This window comes from Eublepharis macularius, chromosome 5 (genome assembly GCF_028583425.1).
Source record: "Eublepharis macularius isolate TG4126 chromosome 5, MPM_Emac_v1.0, whole genome shotgun sequence".
In the NCBI taxonomy this organism is placed as follows: domain Eukaryota; kingdom Metazoa; phylum Chordata; class Lepidosauria; order Squamata; family Eublepharidae; genus Eublepharis; species Eublepharis macularius.
The window spans coordinates 127,854,220-127,871,327 of NC_072794.1; the positions used below are offsets into that span (position 1 = coordinate 127,854,220).

At 42.5% G+C, this 17,108-nt stretch overlaps 1 protein-coding gene and 1 long non-coding RNA gene across 4 annotated transcripts; one reads left to right on the forward strand and one right to left on the reverse strand.

Moving 5' to 3' along the window:
* Nucleotides 1-1,379: 1,379 nt before the first annotated feature.
* LOC129330536 (uncharacterized) lies at nucleotides 1,380-13,553 on the forward strand. 3 transcript variants are annotated; one of them, XR_008597056.1, is made up of 4 exons: nucleotides 1,380-1,720; nucleotides 3,279-5,063; nucleotides 10,292-10,473; nucleotides 13,133-13,553. It is a non-coding gene; the product is annotated as an uncharacterized LOC129330536 (long non-coding RNA). The 3 variants fall into 3 exon arrangements; XR_008597057.1 differs by lacking the exons at nucleotides 10,292-10,473; nucleotides 13,133-13,553 and having other exon boundaries at nucleotides 3,279-3,409; nucleotides 4,093-5,119; XR_008597055.1 differs by lacking the exons at nucleotides 10,292-10,473; nucleotides 13,133-13,553 and having other exon boundaries at nucleotides 3,279-5,119.
* On the reverse strand, nucleotides 6,809-15,760 carry TNNI1 (troponin I1, slow skeletal type). Its single transcript, XM_054980597.1, has 6 exons — nucleotides 15,696-15,760; nucleotides 15,284-15,415; nucleotides 14,749-14,838; nucleotides 13,561-13,737; nucleotides 7,747-7,857; nucleotides 6,809-7,416 (listed from the first exon to the last, which is right to left on the reverse strand). The coding sequence occupies exons 2-5, from the start codon at nucleotides 15,407-15,409 to the stop codon at nucleotides 7,750-7,752; spliced, it is 501 nt and encodes a 166-aa protein (XP_054836572.1). The 5' UTR covers nucleotides 15,410-15,415; nucleotides 15,696-15,760; the 3' UTR covers nucleotides 6,809-7,416; nucleotides 7,747-7,749.
* Between the last annotated feature and the right edge of the window lie 1,348 nt (nucleotides 15,761-17,108).

The window sequence follows — 17,108 nt, forward strand, 5'->3', positions numbered from 1 at the left end:
GTAAGAGAGGTCAAAAAGAGAGTGAAATAGACAGAAGGAGACTGGGGGTGTGAAGCATATAAGGAGACGTAAGAGCATGAGGAATGCTATCACATATGGGAGATGAGTTTTAGTTTAACTTCCTCACTATTGTATTAGTTTTCTACCTCCAGGGAGTCCCTAATGAGGAGGAGCATCCCCTCACAGACTGCAGTCTGAAATGCTACAGGCCCCAACGAGCTCTCTGATTTTTTTCACCTGAATATCTAGAATGGTCCTTATCAGTATAAACCAGGGCCTGCTTGTTGCATTTGGCCAGCAAGGCCTTAGAAGCGCAACAAACTATGGGAGATCTGACCTGCTCAAAAACAGTGGCATTTAACCCCCATCAGCCAGTTAGCCTCTGCTCTCTGGTTCCTGTTTTGGGCATTTTTTTCTTTCCTAAGACCCAGTTCATATCAGGGAATCCAGACCCAGGTTTCCACTGAAGAGTATGGAAGGAGATGACACAGTCAGCAGCACATACCATAATCTGTTTGGACAGAAGCATCATGCTGCCACTCTTCTATTGTTCGGTTCCCTCCCTCCTCTGTAACTGGAGCATTTTGTGTGTTGAATGTATGTCGTTGCGAATTTCTACGGCTAACTTCTTTTAGTAGATGTTTAAGGCTGGCTATTTCATGATCCTAACTCACAATCTCCTTCACATATGTGGAAGCACACATCCATTTTTCAGCACACTAAACCAAATGTACTGGGGTGTTTATGGGTGAGTTAAGTGCTCAGATGCACAAATTCAAGGTCATTTGAGAAAAAAAAAACTCTCCACCTACAAGTCTGGAAGGAAGAAGCACAGATTTATGGGTACAGATGTATGGAAAATGGGCAGTTAAGATTCAGAGAAGCACACCACTGCAGCCCAACAGGAATGCAGGTTTGTTTGTAAGCAGTTTTATGGAGAGTCTCTGAGTGTGTTCTCATTTGGTCTGCAAAAGTGCAAAATGTATAGCAAATCCACAAAAGTTTCAGCTGTCCGTACTTTTGCTTTGTTTTAATTAGCACAGGACAGAATCTGTCCTCAGATCTTCTTTCCTGAGCTGTGGGTCCTGCCTTGTTTGTTTGTGTGGGGCAAGGCTTAATCAGCAAGCCGCATAGCTGTTCCAACAAGGGCATCCACCCGCTCCCTGGGGGGCAGAATGAAGGTAATGTTTAACTTTATCTCTGCTGTGCTACTGGTACTTTAGCCTGGCAATAAGGCAATGTAAAAGAGCAGGTGGAGGGGGTGTGTGTTTGTTTGTTTAAACAAGCTGTACTTCTGACCCAAGCAAAGGTGGAGGCTGCATAACATTTACTCAGATTTTCTTTCTCCATTGCCCAAAACAGTAACCACACTATGGGCTCTCATGGAGGGGAACACACAAAAGGGCTTTGTGACAGCTCTTCAAGCATGAGGGGAAATCTGTGGGATGAAGAACCAGGAACGTGGTCACAGTCATTTGAGGCCACTGGCAGGGGGAGGGGGGAGAAAATAGGAGGAGTTTGTTTCAAATTAGGCCTGCCTCCATTGAGCCTGTGGTTCATTCCCCCTGTAGCATGCAACAAAGCAGCTTAGGTTTAGGTCAATTTAAAAAGACAGGGAATCGCTTCAGGTCTGTCACATTTGGGGCTTTGATGGTGTACTGTACACCAGTACTTTGAAGTGGACCTGGAAAGAAGTTGGCAGGCACTGGACCTCTTCAAGGTACTGTTCCACTTCTTGTATTTTCATGAAAAGGGTTGCATCTCAGAAAAGAAAAAAATAACTTCCTGTGACAGAAGTTGCACACTAATCTTCTTGTCATCCAGCATCCCACTGTTTTGTTTTTATTGCCAGAGACATTTTTCTTTGCACATTATTTTAAAATGCCAGATAGTTTTGTACAATTGTGCCTCTGTACCTTCCCATTACATTTCTTTTAACTGTACCTGGACCCCTGCATGATCCCAGAAAACACAGTGAGGATCTATCCTGTATTTAGATGCAGAGGAGAAAGCCATGTTAGTCTGTAGTAGCAAAATAGTAAAGAGTCCAGTAGCACCTTTAAGACTAACCAACTTTATTGTAGCATAAGCTTTCGAGAGCCACAGCTCTCTTCATCAGATGATGAAGAGAGCTATGGCTCTCAAAGCTTATGCTACAATAAAGTTGGTTAGTCTTTAAGGTGCTACTGGACTCTTTACTATCCTGTACTTAGACTCCTCCAGATCAGAGAAGGCCTTCTCAGAGATTCAGAAAGGCCCAGGCCACTGCTAACTTTTGAGACTGCACAGGTATAATACAAATAATAAATATTTGAGCCCCCCCCCCCTTTAAGCTTGAGGCCAAACAGCCCTCCTGCTCCTCCTTTGGCCCTGCATCAGAGATCAGCAACCAGGAGAGCATTTATGCCAGGAAGTCAAACCCAGCTGTTCCACACTTTGCCCTGCTGCTGTTAGGGTTTTATAGCAACTTGTACATTTTACAGGTGATACGAAACTTTTGTGGAGATTATATGAAGATCCTAGGTCCTAGGGAGGCTCGCCTGGCCTCGACCAGAGCCAGGGCCTTTTCAGTCCTGGCACCGGCCTGGTGGAACTCTCTGTCTGATAAAACCAGGGCCCAGCAGGATTTATTATCCTTCCGCCAGACCTGTAAAACAGAGATGTTCCACCAGGCATATGGCGGAGGCTAGGCTGGCCCCTGCCATCCATACTTGACTTGACTTGAAAAGATCTGTCCACCACCCTATATATATCTATAGATATGGATATATGGGCCATGTCTGAAATGAAGTATCTCTTCCAATGTCATCTGAGGAGAAATTGTTATTGTATGTAGTGTTTTAAATTTTATTGTAATTTTTTATCTGTTTTAATGTGTTTTTATGTAAATTAAGATGTTGTGCTCCGCCCTGAGCCCGCTCGGCAGGGAGGGCAGACTAAAAAATCTAATATAATACACATGGGTCAAAGAAGAACACGTGGGGTCTGCGAATGGACTTGCAGATTCTCTTTCCTTTGACAATTGATGGAGAATTAAGAGATGAGCTCGTTTGGATTTTTAAAGGTATTTGCATACTCTAGATGCACTTTAAGGCATCTGAATCATTGCAAGTTCCTCTCAAGCCCTTCTTTCTGTTAACTGACAGGGCAGTACCTAGCACATAATCAGTGAATTTGCAGAAGAACTGTCATCTTGATTATCAATAAACGGCCAATTAAAAAAAATCTGTTCGTTGAAAAACAATAATATGTAGAGCTGATGGCCTGTTTCCTTCCAGTCACTCACCAGCCTAAGGAGACTTCCTCCAACTTAAGCAGTTCTTCCGGCAGAGCAGCAAGACACCAGTGGCCATTATCACTGGGGGCAATGCAGCAGAAGTTGGGCATATGTGAATCCTCTTGAAACCAGGTAACCCAAATGCTGTGCTGATGTTGCCATTATATAGCACCTATAGCATGTTCCTTCACATACCTGGATGTAAAGGCAATCTGGCTGCAACTTCTGTCACCCATTGATTTCCAGCTTGATTGGGCTGCTCTGGCCAGCTAGGCGGGTGTCCCCTTCCTCCCGCATCATTCCATGTGTGTCTCTCCCAAAGCTGAATGCTCGATGGAAGAGCATGACCATCCCAGATAGGAGTGTACTGTTCTTTGGTCATGGGTATATGATAGCTTCACATACCTGGAAGGATGACTTGTGTGTGTGCAGCACCATGTGACATATACTATAAAGGTTGGCAACCCTAACTATGTAATGGGAGTTACTTTCCTGCAGGTGCTTAGGAATACAGACTTAGATAGGCCTGAGTCTCCCTGAATCAATCCTCTATTTTATGTGTATCTTTTTTAAATTAAACTAGTTCGCTGTTTTTATACTTGTGAGAATGTCAATGATTGCAGGACTAGTTTGCATGCAGCAAATAAGAACAGTGAGAGAGCTTCTTCCTCCTGCCCAACCTGTGGATCTAGGTGAATCATATTGATAACAATTTCGCTTAAAAAGTTAATCCTTTGCCAACTGTTTACATCACCACACTCTTAAATAGATGGCATCATGCACCTTCTTTACTTACCCTCATCCTATTCTTGCAGATAACTGAAGCCCAGAAATACCAAGTCTACAAGCCTTTTTAAGGCACTACCTGTCCCTGTAGCCCTGAATGGATGAGTAATGCTGGCTCCTGGCATATCTAATAACTGCATTCCTGCTGTATGAGATGGAAAACATTTTTCTGTGATGCACAAAGAACCCAGTGAACTTAGTTACTGGTAAACTGCAGCCTAGGCAATGTGCTGATCTGTCATGGTTTGTGGCAAGATGCCCAGCTAGGTAATAATGTGCCCAGCTGAGGCACCAATGGATTTAGGGATCTATTGAGAAGCAAACTTTGTCCCAGGGAAGGCCCATTGTGGGCACAAACTGTGCACTTTGATAGGAAACCTTCTGCACTGCAAACCAATGGGGAAAGGAAAATTTTCCTAGCCAAACTCAGGAAATAATTGTTGAATTGCAAGGAAGGATTTCATTGGGCCACCCCAAACTGATATTTTTTATTCTCTGGAACTGACAAGAAGGAAATAAGAACAAGGGAAGGTCTTGCGCCCAAGTGGGAGAATCTGATAATGGCAAATCAGTCAGCCACAAGTTTAAAAAAGGGAATGATACAGAAGACAAAAACTGCTTTTAAAGACTGTGTTTTAAAGACTGGCCAGTCTCTTGTGCTAGGAGGTTTCATTGGCAAAAGCTTACTTCATCATACCCTACACAACTTACATATATTTTAATTAGGCTCACAGGGAACAATTTGCCTGTAATTCATGTTCATCTCTAAGATGCCACAGCTGCCCCCCCTTCCCCCTGTTGCTATAGGTTTTTTTCAACTAGGTATGGCTCTGAGCATTATTAGAAAACGATGGTGATGTATCAAGTACTGTGCAGGATTCACAGAGCTACTGACAAGAGTTTCTATGCCTGTTTCAGGATTCTCACTGTATCCCAATGCGCACCCTGAAACGCACTGCCAGAAAATGAATCCCGTGAAAAGGAGACCGACAGGTCCCCGGTGAGCATTTGGCAAGCCCTCAGGCAAAAATAAATAAACATTCTTTTAGTTTGTTATATGTGTGGAAATTTCTGTCTACAAGAACCCGACATCATAAGATTTAGGATAAAACCATAATTTGGTAACTCTGTGAGTCAGTTTCTCCTAGCTTCTGTCTATGGATGTCAAGAGTATTTTTTGGATCAGATAAAGTCATCATTGTGGGAAGTGCTGATCTTAAGTTAAGGAGAACGACTCATCACAGGAGCCCTGTTCCTGAGACCACACGGCTTTCTCTGCTGTGGGACAGTGGGAGTATGCCTACACATTATAAAGAGGTTGCCATCTACTGGTAATACTTTGAATTTCAATGTCCCCATTAGTATATGGTTCAAACGATACTTTTTTGGGATGGCAAAATATACAGATGTGCCAAACTCCAGTCCTAACCAATGCCCTAACGATGAAGGAAGGGGTAATAGGCAGTCCTTTCTGAAGGGAGATCCCTTGGGTATAGAACACACAAAAAAGATAGCCAGGATTATAGAAATGAAACTTTTCATTTATGTAAGCTGATTTCTTGCTGAGGTTGTACCCACTTATCTCTGAGACTTTAGGAGGGAACCTCAGATTACTTTTATATTCAGAAAAAAAATCCCTCTATATAGAAACCAAATGGAAAAAAGCAAAATTCCACAAGGATTTTTTTCTTGTATGAAAAAAAAATTGTATCATGTGATTCCCCATCTGCCCTTCAAGATGATATAACCTACAGTCACCAGGAAGAGAACTAGGCCTTACTTTGTGGTTTCTATTTAACAGTCTGCTAGTTGATTTTTTTCTTGTTTCATTATTTGGGATTTTCTTGATATGAAATACACAGATGCTACAAATCAGTCATGAGGAATATTTTTCCTTCTGGTTTTTCCACTATTCAGTTTGGCCTTTCTGAAAAAGCAACCCTGCACAATGTGCATATTATTCTAAGGATCAGGTATGTCCTCTCACCCATTTCTCCTCCTTCTCACAGATACAGACCTAAATTCACTTTCTCACCCAGGCAGCTCCTGGAGGGGGATTCTGAGCGTCTCCTGTTGGGATAGCCCTATTCCAAAAGGAATATGAGGTGGAGAAGACTGCATCTGTGGAATATTCAGAGCCCTCGAACACATAAAAGCACACTCCCTTTTTAAATAGCATTACTTTAGGGACACTCCCAGATCCCTGTGTTGCTTTGCCTTCCAGCAGCAGAGCATGATAGTGGCTCCTTCTCTGTCAAGTCATTTCTCTTTTAGCACATAAGTCTGACCAAGCAGTCCAGAGAGTCTTCACGATGGTGACAAGTGGGACATTGCTTGGGAATGTATTCTGTTGCAATTTAAAAGATACTTCTTCTATGATCTTTCCAAATGCTCTTGAACCACACCACCCCTTAATCTACCACAGTTCAGTGGTGGAGAACTTGTTTTGCATCCATAAGGTTTCAGTTTCATTCTTTATATCTCAAGTTAGAAGAACTGGATAAGACTTTGGAAAGCCAAGAGAGGAGTCAGTTGTCTGACACAGCTTCTTTTTTGTCCCTGGAAAATACCATCTTGGGCATGAACTCATCTAAAGCCAAAACCAAAGCAAGCTGGTGTCGAATGGAATGTGTGGTATGGAAATGATGACCAAACAGATAAGGGCCCTGGATCTTTAAAAGAGGCAATGTAATGACCCTTTCATCCTCACACATCAACCACAGAAAAACTGCAAAGAAAGTCAGGTTCTGTGTGTTTGTCCTTGCTGCTGTTTTTTAATGAATGGAGAGAAGCAATGGTTGTATCTGTACATGTCAGAACTGTTGTGGAGATGGCTGAAGTACCATGGAGTTGATCACTGGGCTGTCTGGATGGGAAGAAGAGGCCAAAGTTCTTAGCAACATCTCTCAAGGGAGGCCAACAGACCTGACTATATGCAACGACTAGCTCATGCTATCAGCACAGCTCTTCTGTATGGTTAAAAGGACTTGCATAGGATGGCCAGCCAAAATTATTTATCCTCTGCACTTCCATACATTCATCTTCTCCCAGTTGGCATACCATCTCCTTTCCTGCAAAATATGGCCTCAGAGGGAATGTTGCAGTGCATGAGAAGCTCAATAGTCATCCCATGGGCTTGTGCTAGCAAGAAGCTGCACATTTCCTTTGATAGCTCCGCTGGTTCAGGAAGAGTTGAGAGTGTGTGAAGTGCAAAGTCATGGGAATCTTTTAATAACACCCAGAACTGTTGTGACTCTAAAACTAATGCAAGAAGATGAGGCAAGATAAGGGCAAAAGAAGGGGAAAGAGATGCAGGAACTGTGGGAAAGAGTCTTCATCCTTCTGCAAAGGATCTGAAAGAAACAACAGGAGAATGCAAAGGAATAGTTTGACTAAGCAGGACCAGGCATGGTGGGAAAAGATGCAGCCCAGGCTCTGATACTGAGCTAAAAGCTGCTCTTAACTATCAGGCTCTTTGGGGAAAGGGGGTTCTCAGCACCCTCCCTCCCATCTCTATGGTGAAAGCCCTAACTGCCTGGCAGTCAGCTAGTGCCCCACATTCATGTTAACTCTGGAAGCATCACCGAGAACTGCACCGGGACTGAGACATTTTAGCAGTATTAAGAACAACTGATAGATAAAGGAGACATAAAAGATAGGAAGAAGTTACGATTAGGCAGTACCGCTCACTGTCCTGTTGGAGATTTGGCAGCATCAAACATCTTCTTCCGGCCCTCCATTCCTGACATGGCCTCCACATTCTTACGCCAGTCTCCCACCTCCACCGGACGTTCCTGTGAATGGAACCAGGAATTTAACCCTTACACTTGTACTAGAAAGAGAACTCATTGAGAATATGTTCATACTATGAAATACAGAGCAATATATATTCTGTTACTGCCATACAAGCATGTGTCAAAGCAGGGGTCATTTTGTAGAAAAAGAGCTGCAGGAACTCATTAGCATAACTCATTAGCATATGTCACGCCCCTTGACATCACTGGAAGTGTGTCATTGGCATAACTTATTTGCATATGCATATGCCACACACCCTGACCTCACCTATCCTGGCTGTTTTGGACTCAATCCTAGCCATTCAGGGCCAAAATTGGGCCCAAAATAGCAAAAAGGAGCTGAAAATGGCTGAAAAGGGGCCAAAAATGGTCAGAATTGGGCCGCTGCTGAGCGGGAGAGTGATCCACCACCCGTAAGAGGCCCGAACCTGGCCGTTTTAGGCCCAATCCAGGCCAAAATGGGCCCCAAACAGCCAAACATCAGGTGAGCGGGGTCACCTGTCATGTGACCTCTTTGTAGAACTACAGGAACTGCGTTCCTGCGCGTTCCCCCTCAAAATGAGCCCTGTGTCAAAGTATTAAGCATCCTGGAAATGTTGATTTCTTTTTAAAGTTCCTTGCCTTTACAGCTACAAAGATCAGGCCTGTAGGCAATGCCTGGTGAAATCTCATGCCCTGGAGGGGCAGGAAGAGTCATCGGAGCTTCCAATGATCAGTAAGAGATTCAGCCTTTTGCACAGAATCTTGTTCTCCAGTAAATGGCAGAGAAAGTATCAATTGTACACATTCATACAAATGAGTTTAGGCCTCCCAGTCATCAAGTTTATGTCAGCTGCCTCTCACTGCTACTCCTGGGCCCACTCAAATGTAGTCATACAAAAGATTAAGGTCTTTGCATGCTGTTGCAAATGCCCCAAGGTGAAGGCTTACAGAGGCATGCAAAGTCAATTTATTAATTTCCATTTTGTTTATATCTCACTTTTCTTCCAGGATGGAACTCAAGGCAGCATACATAGAGGTCCCAAGGGATCCCCCTGTACAGGAACCAGGAGACCCAGAACCTACTATAGAACCTATCTATTATTACACCATATGAATTGAATAAAAGAGCTGAGATGTGTAAACTATTGCACAAACACAACGCTGATTCTTTGACCAAGGCAGCTATGCAGCTGCTTGGGGTGTCATAATGAGGGTGCACCCTCAGAGCCAAGCTACAAGTGACGCCTTGCACAGGTTGGACGCTTGTCAGCTTCCCTCAAGTTTTGATGGGAAATGTAGGCGTCCTGGTTTTACAGCTTGGCTCTCCATTACAGCTGCAAGACCAGGATGCCTACATTTCCCATCAGAACTTGAGGGAAGCTGACAAGTGTCCAACCTGTGTCAGGCGTCACTTGTAGCTTAGCTCTCAGTGTTGGTCAAAGGAACAGATCTGGGCAGAGATTTCAGCAGTGGTTGGAAGTCCCTGAATACAGGCACTGGTGGTTGCCTGCTGTTAGGACAGCCAAGACCCCAGTGGGGGAAGAGGATTGCCTGCCCTAGATCCCACTTGCCTCTGTGGCTCAGAGTGGCAGCAGGAGAATTTTTTTTTTTAATGCAGCTTTGTTTACTTATTGGAGGTTCTTACCTGAAGTGACAAAAATTAGCTCTAGGAATCATGGGGAATTTCTGGAAATTCCTAGAGCTACCCTTCCAGTAACAACTTCCGGTAAGTATACAAGGCTGCATTTTTTTATAAAAAAAAATTCTCCCATGATGCTGTCCTCCCACAAGTTGCCAGGCATAACCTAACAATCCTACCTATGTCCTGCACCACTGGCACCTGAGAGTGGACTAGATCCCTGCATGACTGGCCGCACATCCTTTTCCACTCAGTTTACTGTCTCCCTTCTGCTGCCATCCATCTAGAACTACTGTTTGGCCACTTCTCCTTCAACCTTCTTCTATTGGCTCACTTCTCCTTCAAACTGCTGGTCTGATCAGCTCCAGGGACACCTCTATGGTTACAGGATGGACATATTTGCACCAAGACCATAAAAAAGAAGCCAGGTTCAGGTAGCCAGCTCAAAGTTGACTCAGCCTCCATCCTTCCGAGGTCGGTAAAATGAGTACCCAGTTTCCTGGGGGTAAAGTGTAGATGACTGGGGAAGGAAATGGCAAACTACCTCATAACAAAAGTCTGCCAAGAAAACGTCGTGATGTGACCCCCCCCCAAGGGTCAGTAATGACTCGGTGCTTGCACAGGGGGCTACCTTTAACTTTATCTACAGGGGAGAATGACTGTTCCCTGGGTGATTTTTTACAATGAGATGCCATCAAGGAAATAACACTTTGTCTGTCTTTGACACGAATTTATCTTGGTTAGTGTCTGAAGAAATGTAAATTAACACTGATGAATGTTGTAATGATAAAAAAATTAAAAATTATGTTGCAGGAACTCATGTTATGCTGTTAAGAAACAAACAAGGGGAAGAGGCAAAAATTGCACCTTGCTTTCAGTGACAATGTCGAACTGTCCTTATATGCACTGGAAATGTACACCGTCATAACTGCAGCAAAAAAGACATGCTAAAGCACAGTCTTGAGACCTTCAAAACATCACAATGCTTCTTTAAGGTCAGTACACAACCTGTTATTTGGAAACGAGCCAGTCCAGCCAATTCACACAACCATCCGTGTGGGTGTGGCAGTGGCCTGAAAAGCCTGTATTTGTTGGCTTCCTGCCCACTATAAGCCAACTGAGCACAACTCATCAGCTTTTGGCACACATGTTCCCAGCATTTGACAGAGCGTGAAGAAAAGTGAACACAACGAAGATCAGGCCTTCATGCCTCCAGGGCCCTGGCCCAATTAGGGCCAATAAGTCACGAATGACATCATGCACAAGAAAAATGCACAGCTCCACCAGCTAAGAAATCCTTTAAGTTGAGAATCCCATACAGAACAGAAAGACCAGACAGAATACACCTCACTTCTTAGGCAGGCCTACTCAGGGGGGAGACACGCATACCATTTATTACAGTTGCAAACACAATTAAACCAAAGAAACTAAACAGGCACACGCATCTTGAAGATGTGTCAGCTTTTTGCAGGCTTTTCTGGTCCCCGAAACAGAGTTTTACACTTTTAAAATGAAAGCCAGCACTAGCAAGATGGCCAAACTTTAGCAACCTTTTCTATATGTAATAATAATTTACCCCACCCTTTCTCAAAACAGGTGAGATCAGTATGTATGATTCTTCCCTCTATTTTTTTCTTACAACTACCCTGTGAGGTAGGCTAGGCTGAGAGAGAATGACTACTTCCAGGTGACCCAGGGAGTTTTTCAAGGTGTGTGAGTAACCAAAGTCAACATACACCTGGTTCATCATAAGCAGGCTTTGACAAATGCAAAAGCATAGTGGACTTGCCAAAAAATTCTGTAGGCAGTGGCAACAACACCCAGAAGTTCTTCAAGAAGCCTCCAGAAATTCAGGTGGCTGTGCAAAAAAGACCCTTGCTGACGTTCACTTAATTCAGCACGCTATAATAGCCATTAGCCACGCTATACTTTGAGTGTCAAGTTCTAGGCATCTTCTAGACCTTAACGGCATTGTTTAAATACAGGAATATTTGCCTGGAATTGAGCCAGTTCATTCTTATCAGGAATTTCCCTCATGTGGACTTTTTTAGATCTGAGTGACTTTATGAGCAATAGAGAGAAAAGAGCATGAACATTAAGCCTTCTGTTCCTCCACATTCAGCACTACATAACCTACTCATATGCACTGTGAGTTCCTTTCCTTATTATCCAGAGGAGTTAGCCGTGTTAGTCTGTAGTAGCAAAATCAAAAAGAGTCCAGTAGCACCTTTAAGACTAACCAACTTTATTGTTGGTTCTCTTCGTCAGAGAACTGTGATTCTCGAAAGCTTATGCTACAATAAAGTTGGTTAGTCTTAAAGGTGCTACTGGACTCTTTTTGATTTTCCTTATTATGAAATATTCTTTATTAGCCTCTGAAGTTGGAAAGGCTGGTATACAGCCCATCTCCCCATCTAGAACTCTTAGGCTTGACTTTTCTGCCTAAGAAAATCTGGTACAAATTAGGAGAAACTTTGCTAGGCCATAATGACATTATTTTAGCCGGCGGAAGCACCTGAAAGTGGATGTGCCATCACAAGCACCTACAATCTTTCTTGTTTCACAACGTGTCTTGCCCCATCACATTATAAATCTCCATGCTCCCAGCCCACCGTGTGTTTCATGACCCATTGTGACTGAATGTTGTTCAAATGATTCAACTCATATAGTGTATCTTTCACTATATGGGGAAATCTTTCTCTAATTTAAGTGGCTCATCCTTGGGCATATATTCTTTGTATCCTACCATGTCAACGTTTACTGTCCTTTTAAAGTTGCCAGGCTTCCTGGCAATTGAAAAAGTCAGCATTGTGAACTCCATGATGTCACTTCTGGGGAAAACTCTATAGTAAACCACAGAGTTTCCAGCAGTTCCTAGAACTACCTAATGTTACTTCCAGGTTTTCCTGGAAGTGACATCATAGTACATACAGTGCACCATCCCATGTCTCCAACACACACACATACCAGCTCCTGCTAGTCATGTCTGGCAAGCCTACATCATAACAGTTTTGTTTATCTTTAAGAGGCCACAAGATTTGTCATAGATTTACCATAACATTCAACTTCTGGATACAAGGCATAGGATGGGTCTCCAAGCACCCAGCCCACAATGATTGTATATACCTGGGTTTCTGCAAATATTATTACTAAGATAGGGGTGACTTGCTTTGAGACCAAGTTCAGTTGCCGTTTTCTATGAGCCCAGCTTGAGCACTGGCCTTTAAATGTGTGCTTTAAGATTTGTGAACTGCCATAAATGAAGTATCGTATATCTAGTTCACAAGTGACCAGCAAAATTGGATGGAAGAATTCAAATGAGCAGATGTCCACATCATAGATAACTAAAACAATCTACCACAGAAGTGTCCATAACAATTTGTCTTGGTCTTTCAGCTGACAAAGTAGCCACTTTTTCTGTAACTTACCAATAGGGCTGCCAGGTCTCCTTACCTCCTGCTGGCAGCCATCCTTGCCTGCCACCACTCCAAGCAGTGGCAGGAGAAAAATAAAAAAGGTTGGTGCCCTATGGTTTTACCATAGAGTTTCCGGCGATGTCTGGGAGTGATGTAGCAGTGCACAAGAAGTCATGGCCCTCCATACCCCCCCATGTCCCAACCCATTAATTGGTTTATTATGCCATTTTTTCTTCAGTGGTCCATCCCCCATTCCCAACTCTGTCAAGGAAGTTAGACTACTAAAGAATGTATGTGACTAATCCAAAGTCACCCAGCAAGCTTCATGACAATCCTCTGAAGAGCATTTGCTGAAACCTTCGTTGATTGAAAGCTCTCCTTTTTGTCGGCCACTCTTATGATCTGAGAAATAATGTTTATCAGTATGATCATCCCAGAAAGAAGACCTTAGACTGATTATCAAGAACAAATCCTGATGTAGACATCCTTCAATCTTTTTTTAAGTGTTATTTTTGCAACTGCTGGGTTTAAATAATCAAAGTATCTTAGGGAATATCCATAAGACCAGTTGTTCAATCCAAAGAAAATTAGAGACACGGCTTAACCTTCAAAAAGTAATATTTCAAATGACCCTGAGATCAGGATGTAGGATTTCCAGCCACCAACCTTTTCTGTGTCCTCCTTCTTGACAGACTTGAGGTTGGCTCTCAGGTCCATAGAAACTTTGTGCTTAGACCCAAGCAGAGCCCTCAGCATGGCGTCAGCAGAAACACGGACACGCCGCAATGGAGGCCGTTTGAATTTTCCCCGAAGGTCAAGCACTTTCAATTTCAGATCTTTAATCTGCAGCATAAGAGAATGTCGTTAGAAGTCCACACAAAGCCATAGTCTGTATATAAGATGAATTCCTAAGCAAAAAGCAGTTAGAATGAATCTGACCATGGTGGACAAAAGTTTTGGAGTTTGTGTCAATGGCAAAACTTACTGCATTGATTAGAGAAAGAATATTAGTTAACTTCTTGACTGAATGGAAACCGTTTATAGACTTTGTGCATGAAATGGATAACGAGGATTTGATGACATCTGGATTTATGGATTAAGAAACATGAACAATAGAAAAAAGAGGGGGGTTGTGACTAACCTAGAATAAGCGTGACTCTAGAGATGATATATACTTATTGCGGAGAAAATCGGAACTCAACCTGTAGTGTAATTTAGGGGGGGTTCTTTTTAATTATATAGATATATGTATTGTTAGTGTGTCTTACGTTTAGAATGTTGTGTTTTTTCTTATTCTCTATGTTTATTGTTTATAGTTTATAGCTATTATGTTATGTTTTATAGTTTATAGTTTAAATAAAGAAAACTCTACCTGAAAAAAAAAGGAATGAATCTGACCATCTTCCTCTACCACAGGAAGTAATATATTGATATTCTGGGTACAGAGAGGGATCACCATTACATCAATTTTACAAGTAAACCCAAATCTTTTTTCTCATACACATTGTATTTTTACCTCTAACAGAAAAATAAGCAGTTCCTTGGATATAACAGGAAAATCCATACACACATCAGACTTCAGAAAGAATAATTAAGAGTTATCTTTTTCATACCGCAGCACTCACAACTGGAACTGAGGAGCAGTCTGAAGCCTCTCTGTTAAAATATTGTTCCAGAACTGCATAGCAGTTCCAGAAATCTTCTAATTAAATTCCCATTCAAGAGAATGCTTCCCACCACTTACCTCTGAGCTGACTGCCCTAAATGCCTAGTTCCAAACCCAACTGTATTTCTCAGAACAAGAAAATACAAGTTTTCTATTAGAACTTAAGCAGGATCATTTTATTTTCTCACCTCCCGCGTGTTATGGTTACATTTTGCTTCAATGTCATAGCGTTCTTCATCCACAATATCTACTTTCTCATGTAGCTCCCTGCAAAGGTCCTGTACAGTTAAAAGAAAAAGTGGTCAGAGGGCATTTTCTCAAACACTTATGTTCTGTTTTGCTAGATTACTTCTAATCCAAAATCCCGTATCTATACCTTTTCCCATGGAAACCAGAAGAAAATATTGGTGAAAGGGAACTATTTTTGATGCTCATAAAAGAATATGAATGCTGCCCATTAAGGTAGTTGCAAAGCAATACTCCATCATAAGATATCATTAAAGGTGACATTTGAGGCTACCTTTCCCTCCAGATAGTTTCCTTAAGCACCTTTTAGGTTCTACCTCTGAAGTCTGAATGAAATTCTTCTTTCCTGCCTGTGTGAATTGAACATAGCACCAACTAGAGGCTTGAGCTGATCATCCTAGCAGAGTTCTCATTAGACCTATACAACTGTCAACAGTCATCCTGACTTCCTCTCAGTTGCCCAGACCAAAAATCTACCTGAAGCTGGCTTAAGGAAAGTCCACTCGTCCGCAGAGGTGTGACCCTCTCTGCCAAATATCTCTCCTTCTCTCCTTGTTTGTCCACTTGCTCTTGTTCCCACTGTTCTTTTGCCTTAGCCAGCATCAAACTCTGAAACAAAGAGGCCAAAACGTTATGAAGGAGAATAGGATACCACTGCATGTATTTGTCATTATCACTGTTTTTGCTAGCAGAAAGTTAAGCCAGAGATACATGGAAAGAACTCAGGCCTCTCCTTAAAAGCATGAGGCAAAAATTATACATAATCCCCAAAGTTTGTGTGGAAGAGTTTTTTTTTATAAGCTTCATGATAGCTATGACAGGATAACTGGCTCATTTCCTCTGTTTAGACATGTCCAAGTAAAGGTGGAGTTGTTTCATGATGACTCACCTTCAAAAGGAGTTTGCGCGAGGCTGAGATCTTGGATTTCCTCTAAGGAGCAAAAATAAACAAAGACAGCCATTTTAGAAACAAACTTCTAATCAAATACATAACCCTGCTGAAAAATCTTTTAAAAAGGTATCCCAGCTCTTACCTCCCTTCAAGAGTTCATTTGAGAGAAGAAAAAGGAACAGATGGGAGAAAACAGAAAGAACAGAATGAATATGAAGAATGTGATAAGAGAAATTCCACTCAATTATTTGCAGATTGTTACTGTGGGATTAACTGCATGAAAAGGTGATCACACTCCACCCCACTGCTTCTCCACAATCTTCCTGACAATGCAATCTTCAGCAGAGTTAGTCCATTGGACTTGAATGGTCTTAGAAGGGTGTGCCTCTTCTTCGGATTGCACTGTAAGAATTCTTGTTACAGTATCCCCTACGCAGCCTCCTATTTGGACCTGTGCTGGGCCCCATGAACCTACTCCATCCCCTTCTCTCTCCATTCTAAAAGTGACAATGGTCACTCATGAAGAACTGGAATCTCTGAATTGCTTCTTCTTTCAGTTCTCAATGAACCTTTACTCCTGGCTACTCGGTCTGTTGGGTTGCTTCTGCTTACTCAAACATGCCCTGCATCTGGCCCAAGATTCATGGAATTATCCTTAAATTTTCCTTCCTGCTGTTGGTATAATCTATATTACCTGGATCTTCCCAGCCACAGGCACCAAAGTTTCATTTTCAACCTTGCTCTTCCTGATCAGGGGATAATGGGACCCCACAGCAGAAGTATGATTCATGGGACAGATTTCATATTCATAAACGGAGACCATAACTCCAGGAGAAGGAAAGGAATATGCCTGAGAAAAATATAGTTACTAGTCCTAGAAAAACAATTGCCCCACCCTCAGTAAACATGGTCATTCCCACTTTGGTAATCGTTTGCAGCATTTGTGAACTGGGTAAATGTTTATCAAACAACAGAAATATTAACTCCAGTCTGATTTAAGTTTGTAATAGGTACATATAGCCAACTCAGATCAGCTGTTTAGAACTCTCTGATGCCATCATACTATGAGCAGAACCACAAGTGACAAAAGGCACAGATTGGACACTTGTCAGCTTCCCTCAAGTTTTGATGGGAAATGTAGGCAGCTTGGCGGAATGTTGGACAAGTGACAGTTGAAAATTCCATTGGACAGCAGTCAGAGAGCCAAGCTGCGAGACCAGGATGCCTATATTTCCCATCAAAACTTGAGGGAAGCTGACAAGTGTCCAATCTGTGCCTTTTGTCACTTGTGGTTCTGCTCATATGTGACCCCTGTGGGAAGCAACCAATTGTCATTGTTCTGTTCAGATTTTGTATTATCATCACATAGACCGGGGGGCCCACATTGCCACCCATGGGCACAATGGTGCC